This window comes from Bacillus rossius, chromosome 2, assembly GCF_032445375.1.
Source record: "Bacillus rossius redtenbacheri isolate Brsri chromosome 2, Brsri_v3, whole genome shotgun sequence".
Lineage (NCBI taxonomy): Eukaryota > Metazoa > Arthropoda > Insecta > Phasmatodea > Bacillidae > Bacillus > Bacillus rossius.
Window position 1 is genome coordinate 8,161,155 of NC_086331.1, and position 11,367 is coordinate 8,172,521.

Below are 11,367 nucleotides of genomic sequence, written 5' to 3' on the forward strand. Positions count from 1 at the left end.
AGCAATTATGCAACTAGCTGTAAACTGCCCTTTAATTATTTTATTTTTGGGTGCAGACACATTGTTTACTCTGAAGTTATCCCGGCTAAATTCATGGCAAACTTTGCAGAGATTGGCTGCGAGAACGTTAGAGTTCAATAAGGTTCGAGGGTCAATTTTCATTTATAAGATATACTTGTAGTTATTATGTTCAAATTTTTGCAGTCATAGGTTGTGTATTTATGATAGTACTTTAATATAAAGAAAATAGACAACAGTATTTTTTTATTTCTGCTCCAAGCCTTCTAAGGTCATGCCACTCATCTTGGGCAAGCATAAACCCACGAGAGTGTAAAATTAAGTTAGTGCCGGGGCTTTACAAAGGCCACAGTCCCATGATCATTCAATAGACTCCATGGCTGATTCCAGAGTCCTTACCACTCCTTGCACATTGCCATTTGGGGACGGATTGGTTCAATGACCTGGGACCCTACATGTTTGCTAACCAGCATTTCTTGAAAGGCCTAAGTCCGACTTTCAGAGCTAAATTAATTTATTTTATAATTTTTTGGTAAAATTAAATGAAATTTCATCTGTTTGACATGCACACACACATATATATTTTAATAGCCATAATAACAACAAAAATAGTTTAAAAATTACTTTTCATCATCTTTGAAGGAATGCCTTCTCACCAGCTAGAGGGAAGAGAGCCTGGTACTGTTTACTTTGGCGGGTTTGACCAACAGACACTTCCCCTAGAGAGGTGCAGTCCAACACAATGCCCCTCTTACAATTCCTGGTATACCTACCATTGCTCAAACCTGTCTGGGTGAACACTCTCCTGAGTCTACGCACAAGGAATCTACCGCTTGAGGAAAGGCGAGGGTTGATGGTCAAACTCATACATTTAATTTCAGATCACAGAGTTGGTGCTAAAAAAGATTTGGAGTCCATTACACCCTTGGTTGTTTTGTCACGGACATCTGACCTGTGGCAGTGATATGGCGGTCCTTCACTTTGATCGCGGAGACGAGGGTGTGAAGACAGCGGCACCTTAGTTTCCCCTTCCCACTGCAACTGCAGCCACTAAGTACACATGGTTCATGACTTATACATATTGTAAGCTTCAGAGAATATTAACCACATAGATATAACTATCTGTTTCTCAATTTAGCTTGTAATTCATGCAATGAACAATTTATTACCACATAAGGAACTCTCAAGATGTGCAAAGGAAAATACCTGCACTATTTTCAATGCTCTTAGGCCAATATTACAGGATTATTGGGTAAGGTAGCGAATAAGCACTGCCTTGTTTGGCTATAACCGTAACCCAAATCCCAGGTCGTATTCCAGAACATGTACAAAACCGAATCCCAGTTTGGGAACAGAAAAGCAAATGTTTTAATAAACAGTGCCCTACACAGAGGTTTGGCAACTATTAACACATTTGCTACGGCCAAAATCCTGGAGACAGCAGCATCGCCACACAAATTAAATGGTGTTAATCTGATTCCCGCAAGTACTTTTTATGTTACGATTATTTTTTTATAACCATTAACATGTACAAAATGTATTTCAGAATAATTTCACCACCATTAAGTTTCATTTGGCATACCAATACATTTGGTACGTCCCCAGATACTGACAAATTTGAATACATACGAGTTAATAGCGGGAAACGCGGGTCCGCCATCTGGACGAAAACAATTAAAAAGTGAGCTTTGCACATGCCTGGAATTTGGGCAACAGATCGGCAATGGATAGGACACCAATATCCGTGCCCTAAAAATAAGGGACAGACCGAGTCCTATCGTGCACTTGGAATATTGTTAGGGTACAGGTGGAGCATATGCAACACCTGAACCCTTATTTTTGTGACTTGGAATACCGGCCCTATTGTCCCATCATCACGCCCCCATGCTTGTGAACCAGTGAGCACACACTCAATCTCTGCATCGAGATGTGCATCAAAGAGAAGCCCAATGCACTCTGTGAGCCTGTGTAGATAAGTTCACAAAGTTTTTGCAGAAGGCTTTGTGCATCATTTTCAACTCAGCAAGTAACTTTTTAGATTATTTAATTTGATAAAGTAAATTGTTGGGTAATACAACATGCGATTTTGACATAAAATAAGCAAAAAATATTCTGATTGAAAGAAAAACAGTTTCACAAAAATTGTGATTCTATTTAGCAACCTATAAAAACGTTAGGTAGAAAGTCGAAGCAAGAATAATATAAGCTGGAACTGATACAGAAAGAACATGAGTCTACGTGGTTTTTCTTCAAGCATTTCACTGCCAGAGTAGTTCATTTTACCAACAAATTCAATAATGGAAACATACTGGCCACTAACGTATTATCATCAACTGAAAGAGGCTGTGGCTTGTCATTTTACCTGACATCTCATTATCTATGCGAGTGGCCATGGCAAAAGTCCAGGCTGTATCGACTCCTCTGTAAACTGCATGCTACCTCCAGAGTCATAGCTGCCTGTGTATGGATGCCGTTTTGCATAACTAATGATGTACTGAGTTAAAAGCATACCATTCGGTTGGTTTTCATTTCTAGTAAGTGCCTGACTAGAGAATTGTTCATCTGGAGCCTGTGCTACCCAAGACTTAGGTACTTAGTTTCATAGTACAGGCAGAACTAAGTTACACAATGCAAACTTATAAGTAAATGCCTACCTTCAAACACTTTCAAATCATTCCTTCTATATATAAGGAACATTAAAAATAAGCCACGTTGTAACTATCCAATTGTTCACAAAATCTTCTACTAGAAATGGACCTAAAGAAAACTTAAGAAATTACAATACTTTTTTTTTGAAAACACAAATATTGCATTTTTTTAAAAGTCAATTGGTGCAAGTATAATATCTTGTCAAAAACTACAATACTTTAATGACTGATGCTTTCCAAAATTTACTAATTCTTATTCATTCACTTATGATACTTCTAAAGCTAGTTTTTATGGTTCATTCATTCTTAAGTTAAAACACCAGCAAATTAAGATATAATTTTGTAATAAAAACACTTTACATCTTGAAGCAAATACTACATAAAAAGAGTTAGTTACAGAACATTAAAATACAAAAAATTGAGTAATCAAACAACAAGACTCATACATAAAGTAAAACTTCTTTAACTAAAACATTAATTATAACACATTCCTGCTTTTACATAATTTTTTGTGCTAGTAAAGTTAATAAATTTTCCTTAAAAATAATAAATAAATTCGGGGATTTTACGTAATTTTTACATTAGTAGAAAAGTTTAAAAACAAGGTTCAACTTTTTAGAAAAACAAAATGTTTTCTACTTGTTCACTGCAAATAAAATGTTTTCAAAAGCAAATAATACACTTTACCATCAGCATCTGGGGGAACCGCTCCACAACTTCCACCATTTGCCTGCAGAGAAAAAAAAAGTTCAATTAGTGTGAAAGCCTCAAATGCTTACTGAAGAATAAAACAAAAAGCAGAAATTAGTTAATACCTCAACTTCTAATTCGACTGCCGAGTCATCATAGAAGGCTGAATAGTTCTGAAGTGTCACTGGACTTGGAGACTCTGATGCAATCTCTACAACAAAAAACCAATGTGTGTTTAAGAAAGAGCCCTTGATTCTTTTCAAATAAAATTTAAATTCCTCTCCAACTGACAGAAACATTACTTCAGATTGTATAAATATTACGCACCATGAAGCCTTTGTTTTCTTTGCTTGCGAACATAATTGTAGAATCAATTGATTTAGCAAGAAAACACAAGTTCAACACAGAACAATCAAATTATAACAGTCAGATGTCAGATATTCTAATTAATAGTTATATTTCTGCACAAATGTGATACATGCAGTTAGCTCAGAAAAAATATTTACATCTTGCACTTTACCAAAAAAAAATCCATTAAATTTTCGTAGTACTTTCTCATACTACTTCTATCGATCTAATTACTTTCATTAATCCTATTTTCCTATTTATAATAAAGTTACTAACAGTAAAAGGTAATTTGCTATTTTGAATTAGCTAAAGCATTTGATACTGTTAATCATTTTTATATTACTTGGAAAGTTATCTAAGTGAATTGGTTCTCTAGTGAATTGGTTCTCTAATCATCTCAAAATTATATGTTTTTGTATGAATTAACAATCATAACTCTTCTTAATTGAATGTTAGTTCTGAGTCCTTCAGGGAGATGTGTTGTACCATCCATCTTCAGTACATTTATTAATGATATCACGCAGATTCTTAATCACACTACTCGTGTATTGTTTGCAGACTAGATTGCAGACTATCTTCAAAATTTATAGAAAAATTATTACCCCTAATAATTGTGTCCTACTTCAAACAGGACATTACTGAAACTAATAATTGCTGCAAACTTAACTTTGTTTCTCTCAACAAAAATAAATCTAAAGACAATATGTTTCACCGAAAACATCATCCAATTAAGTATTATTATAAATTTGATAACACTCTAATTTCTTAAACTCCAACTATGAAAGAAGTTGGCAACATTTTGGATTCTAAATTATATCACCAACATGCAGATTATTTAGTTTCTAGTTCTAGTAGAACCCTAGCCTTAATTAAATACACAATTATTTCTGCTACAAATTCAAATTCCATTCTTATTCACCAATCCCACACTTAACAAGTCATCATATTGTGTAAATTAATTTAGCGCGATGATAATTTTACTGCCCCAGTCTTAAAAAGCACGTTTTGTAAATTTCAGTTAAAATGAAACCACCAAAGTCAAAACAAAATTAGGGCATGATGCCACAAAGTCTGCTTCAACTGGGTAAACAACAGATGTACCGTGGCATACAGTAAGCTATACAAGGGGGGAAGAGATGTACGCGCAGGTCTGACTATGGTATTGGTTGTTGTACAAACAACAGCTATGGCAACTTCAGTTGTGGCTATGGAGTGTAAAGGTCCAAATATTTTTAAGACTGCATACATGCCACCTTGCCGTACTATTGTTCGCCCGGCTACTTTCCGGGCCGTAATGCACTTCAGTATAGCTAGTGGCAGGGAACTTGCATGAAAACACAAAGCAATGTCTGTCCATTCATCTGCTTATACCTGTATGTGCGCAAGCACCTGCAGTTAGAATCATAGTGGAATCTTGTCTTCAGAGTGTGAGCATAATGCATCGTGTTCAAGTACTTGACACAAAACTAGAAGTATTACGGCATGCAGAATGTCATGAAGGCCATGCTTATTTTGGTAGCACTATAGTTTTAAGCAAGTCAACTGTGTGCACAATTGTACAAATTAAGGACTCTATCAAACGTTGGTTGTACTAGTGGAAATATATTTGACATTAGATACCAGAACAGAAATGAACAAATGATTCACATGGAAAAGATTGTTAAATGAATGGTGCGATGAAAAATTATCTTGGGCCTGACAGGATTGGTGTGAACCAAGAGGTGATACATGAATAAGGACTTTAATTTTTGAAAAATTAAAATGGAAATATCCTGACAATAATATCAGTTTCACTGCCAGTGAAGGCTGGTTTAGAAAATTCGCGGAAAGGTACGCGATGTGAGTTGAAGGTCACGCCCGGGCAGGCAAGTCAACCAGCCAACTCACGATAACTCTCTCCCGTTGCAGGGTGTCGTATTTGTAGTACAAAGTATTTGATGGTAGGCTTATGAAGATAAATGGTGTGACATATTTATCATTGAGTGTTATTCTAAACATTTATATTACGTAAACAATATTTCCCTACACAGTTTGGAACATTTTAAGTAAATTAGCCTTGACAAAGCTTCAGAATATACCTTTCCGCATAATAAGAACATTTTCAGGAACGCATTAGTCAGACTAAGTGAGGGATTGGTGTATTTTAATTAGCATTAGTTATATTGAAATTAGAATACTGTTTAGAAATTTTGAACAATATCAACATATCTGATAATGATAAAATTGGAACTATACAAAGCTAAATAATTAAACTAATAACTTAAAAATGTTTTCTTCAACCTATTTTAGTTTCCCATTCTGAACACATAGCATACTTTGATTCACTTTTTGTTTATGACTGTTATAGCTCTAAAATAAATTGTAAATATTTTCTTGATAATTCTGAGCTTGAGAATTCCCCAATTCCATAGTCAATTACTGTCCTCATTATGTACAGTCAATAATAAAAATTATATTATTTATAGAACAATCTCCAATTTTAATAAATAATATAGTTTTTTGGTTCTTTAATTCAGTTATATATCACAAGTAACTATCAATATAATAATTTTAAAAGATACATTTTTTATAAATAATAGTAATCTTATTTATATGTAATAAAGCCACTCATTATATAAAAATTATTATTATCCATATACTAAACTGTAAATCTTATGTTATATAATTATATGTTTCTTCTATGTTACATTAAGGATTATTTACACTGGTACGAGGGTCATTAAATAAGTAACAAGACAAATTGATGTAGCTCAAAAACAATTTAAGAAATGAGAAACTTTCAAAAGTTAAAGTTGGCATACTTGCAATGACTTCTGATCAGCTGTTCAATAAGATTTTGTAAACATAACCTATAAATCAGTCAGTTCAAGAAGTCAAGTCTGATTAAGAATTGCACCATGGAAGAACAATGTGCCGTGATTAGATTTTTAGTCGTGGAAGTTGTTAAAGGTAGTGATATCCATGCACGGATGTTAAAAGTGTATGGGAACAATTGTTTAAACCGTTCAAACATTTACAAGTGGGTAGAAAAATTTTAAAGTGGCCACAAAAGTATCGGTGATGAGCAGCGAAGTAGCCAACCAGTCGAAGTTGCCACTTCCTACTTTGAATCTCACATTGACGCGATAATCCAAGACAACAGAAGAATCACTGTTGAAATTACAGCTGCAAAAGTGTCTTCAAGTGTTGGAACTGTCTATAAAATCATTCAAAATAAACTGCAATACACGAAAACCTGCATGAGGAATGCCGAGACAACTTACGGACACCCACAAAGAAACGAGGCTTCAAATTAGTAAACAGTTAAAAGCACAATATCCACTGAGAAAGAAGCTTTTTTGAAAGATTTGTAATGGGCGATGAGACATGGATTCACTAATGTGAGTTTGAATCGAAGAGACAAAGCCTTGAGTGGAAACACACAAGTTCTCCAACACAGAAAATATTCAAGACCTAGCCATCTGCTGGTAAAGTGATGCATACACTTTTCTGGGACTCACAAGGCCCTATTTTATGCAATTTCCTTGAAGACAAATGAACAATCAAGTCTCTATTACACTAATATGCTGGAAACCAAATTAATGCCTGCAATTCGCACTAAACGTCGTGGACTTTTAAAAAAAGGGTGTGATTTTGCTTCACGACAATGCACGGTCGCATACAGCACAGATAACGCAAGAATGCAATCCAAAACTGGGCTGGGAGATTCTTCCACACCCTCCTTACAGTCCAGATCTCACCCCCTCAGACTTTCATATGCTTGGTCCCCTTAAGGAAGCTTCATGCTGTAAAAAATTTGGCTCCAACGAAGAAGTCAAGATTCAGGTGCAAATGTGGCAGGGGCATATGCAACTTACGGGAAAGATGGGACAAGTGTATAAGTGTTTGGGTGGGATTATGTTGAAAAATAGGTAAAATTTTATTTGGATTAAATAAACCATTTTTGATCTACATTGATTTGTCTCGTTGCTTATTGAATGACCTATGTAATAGTAATTATGTTTGTCTGCTCTTTGTATTAGCATCTTAGTTATTTTAATATTTGTATTGTCTGTTGTAACCCTGCAAGTATGTGGTAATAGTTGCTTGTGAATGTTGACTAACTGCGGGCAGTGCCGACCTGTTGCGGTTCTTCCCTTCAGGTGGTGCCAATCGAAAAGCAGTGCCCGCATACTTGCAGTGACTACATTAGCCTACGTATTTTTGTGTATGTCATGACCACCATAAAAGTTCCCCAACTGTTGGTAAGAATATGACAAATACATTACTTTTGCTCATTTTTTTTCAGCATGGCTCAGTAATATTAGCAATAAGATAAGTTTGATAATAATTAATATTATTTCATGTGTTTGAAACAAGGTTATAAGGATTGTAAAGGCTATTGTTCTAACAACAAATTTTTTTACAAAACTATGTGAAGCACTTATTCCTGTAAGTATAATTAATCATTTGAGACTCCAAATTCAATTTCAATTTTTTTATAGAATCCAACTTTTGGAAGTGTTGCTAAAATCTGCATTTTAAAACTTCTGTCTATAGTGTAGCATTAAACTTTTCTTTCAATTGTTGAATTATTTCACTGTCATGATTTTTTACAAAGTCAAGGCTACTTGGACTTAAATACTTTGGTTCGAAAAACTTCAGTCACGTTTTTTAATTTTCTCTTCTGGATATGTTTTCTCATATAAACCTTTTTGTTAATTGGAGTTCCTTCTATAGCATTACTTTTATTCAGAGCATCAATTGCCTCTAATTTCTCTGGAGTTGACAATGTATTTTGACCTACTTCTTCAGAAACATACAAAACATCTTGTAGTTCAGAGTTATCAGAAATATAGTCTTCTGAATTGGTTAAAATAGCTGGAAGTTTTAGTAGAGCTTTACGACACCCATCACATATTTTGTCACCCTTACATAAATTGGAATCACAACTTAAAATGTTTGCATTTACAAATCATAAGTTTTTCTTATAATAACCATGACGAGGTTTCCTAAATGGATTACAACAATAAACCGACAAAAGTTTTTAGGTACCAGGTTCATCCATTTTTTTACAAATCATATAGTATTTATTAAATAATGTACTATTAAAATGGTTAATAACTAAAATCAGAACAATATAAATTATCAAAATTAATAAATATGGGCTACATAATAATATGTCTTTTACTAATTAATTAGATTTGAAATTTAACTAACTGTACTTTTGTTTTGCATGATTCTATATTCTGTGCTAAGGTCTAAATATGTTAATCAATTGAAACTTATTTCACTTCCAACAAAATAATAACTTTATAAAATCACACGTTCATATAAAATAACTCCCAAGTTCACCGACAGCTAGGCCTACTCCACTGTTCACTCACTGAGAGCTAATGGGAAACTGAGCTAAAATTGAAGGAGTGGGGATAAGCCAAACACACCTGCAGTAACACGAATAAACAAGTCTGAACAGGTTTCTTTGTAAGTTCACGGTAATAAAACATTCACAAGGAAATACAGTAATGCTTATCTTTCCTTCTTTAGTTTGACCATACATTATTTTTAACTATATAATTGGATTTACAACTCAGAACCTACTCTTATGTACCTTTAAAAACACAAAATCAAGAATTATAATCCAGTATTACATACATGAACAAAACCTGTTTTTCTGTAACTCCTGATCCCATTGAGATCTCACTCTAAAAATTTCAGGATTCCTTTTATATAATATCTGAAAAAACATATGATGTTCTCAAAATTTTAAAAAAACACTATCTCAAAAATTCCTTCAAAAAGAAATTTTTGATATTTAAAAAAAAAGTTTGTTTTCACCCAACATAGGCAAGTACCTAGTAGGTATATCAAATTAAACCTTGTAAGTTGCTCTTTAAAATGTGGGGGCAATCAGCTCTCTAAGTCTTATACTACTTGAGAAATTTGAGATTGAAAATGTATAGGTGAGCCAAAAAATTATGATTTATCACAACTTTGAAAATTAATTACACAAAAACGCAATGAGATAAAAAAATTTGAAAATATTTTCTTATTTGTATAATTATGGAGAATGATTCCTTTCAGTTTCATAAAAATCTAAAATGGTCAGGTCGAAAATGATAAATTTTTGGTCGGTTGGATATAGAATGACCATATGCAATTAAATCATGAAATATTACGGATATTGATGAAGTCAGCAAAAATGTTGTGCTCAAGTAATTACCACCTTTACATTCTTCAGCATAAGTGCAGGAATGGGTGTTTTGGATTGGGAAGATTCACACGCTTGTTTTGCAAAACATATTGTTGTTGAGGAAAGTAAATTAGTGTACGGAATATATTTTCCGTAACATGTTCTAAAATTAAATTATAAAATGTGGTATCACAAAATATAATAAACCGGGCAGGATTATGGTGTATAATACGATGCCGTAGGAAATGTATCTTCTGTATCGTGCTCTATGCTTGAATAGGTAGGACTGCAGTATATAACACGATACCATAGAAAATATTACTTTGGTATCGTGTCCTACACTAGAGTAGGTAAAACTGAAGTATAAAAAACAATACCATGGAAAATATTAATTTGGTATTGTGTTCTATACTAGAATAGGAAGGGCTGTAGTATAGAATACAATACCCAACAGTTTGATAGAGAAACTGGGTTTGTAGAAAACAAGCATATGAATATTTTCCACCCAAAAAACCCATATTTAATTGCTTGTCCCATAAGAATGTAGGGGTGGTAATGATGTCATCGCCACCATGTTGAAGACATCATCAATTTTTCTATGTTATAGGGATCTAGACTCCTCCCAACTATCCTCATGACATAACAGAATTGAAATAATAAAATTAAGAAAAAGATTTTAAAGCATTAGGCAGTACAATTTCTTTTTAATTTTTTTTTTTTTTAGGTGGCTTTCTTTAGAGTTACCACTTTCAACATTTACCTTCTCCATTAGCCTTCTGCAAAATTGGTTATGATAGCGCCATAAAAACAATGGTCCACAACTTCGGGACTAGTTTCAACCTACCTTCATGTTGATTTTGATAGTGAGACTGAAGGAGTTCTGAACTTGAAAAAGACCCCAAACATTTGGGACATATGAATCCCTCTGGTACCTTACTCAAGTCATTTTCCGACGAAGTTGGGTGCTCCTTGCCCTGAGAAATTATAAATATTAAATATCAAGAAAAAATAACATTTCAAAAAATTGATGAAATTTATAGATTATGAAACATGAAAGATTTTTCTCACCCGATCAGAGAATTTACTGACAATATTTTTCAACATTTTTTACAAAACTTCACTTACACCTAACGCCGTTTACAAAACATTCCTTCCCCATGCCTCTACTTGGCCTACGTTACTTTCACAGCCACAAGCTTTAACAGCAAAAATTTACGAGAAGCCTAAGATGTCCATCAAGTTCTGTCCCTGCCCGAACATACCCGAATATTCACCTTCGGCCAACCTCGGGGTTTGTTTTATTTTTGCGCAGGAAAAATGAATTCAAATATTAAAAGTGGTCGGTTAGGTTAGCTACATTAAAACACTTTAAAACACTATGGACGGTTAGTTAGGTTAGTATACATACATTAAAATAAACAGAGAAATATAAATATATATAATTATATATATATAAATAAACCCTAGGTTGACCGAAGGTGATATTCGGGC

At 33.8% G+C, this 11,367-nt stretch overlaps 1 protein-coding gene across 2 annotated transcripts in view; it reads right to left on the reverse strand.

Annotated features, from left to right (window-relative positions):
- LOC134529072 (early endosome antigen 1-like) overlaps window positions 1-11,147 on the reverse strand; it is a 49,260-nt gene extending 38,113 nt beyond the window's left edge. The window contains exons 1-4 of one of the 2 annotated variants that reach the window (XM_063362780.1): window positions 10,945-11,147; window positions 10,721-10,850; window positions 3,482-3,567; window positions 3,354-3,396 (exon numbers count right to left, since the gene is read on the reverse strand). In XM_063362780.1, the coding sequence (XP_063218850.1) occupies window positions 3,354-3,396; window positions 3,482-3,567; window positions 10,721-10,850; window positions 10,945-10,980 (295 nt within the window). In that variant the 5' untranslated portion in view covers window positions 10,981-11,147. Of the gene's footprint in view, window positions 1-970; window positions 2,956-3,353; window positions 3,397-3,481; window positions 3,568-10,720; window positions 10,851-10,944 lie in introns of those variants that run through there. The other variant, XM_063362781.1, reaches the window with a different exon arrangement.
- Window positions 11,148-11,367: the final 220 nt, after the last annotated feature.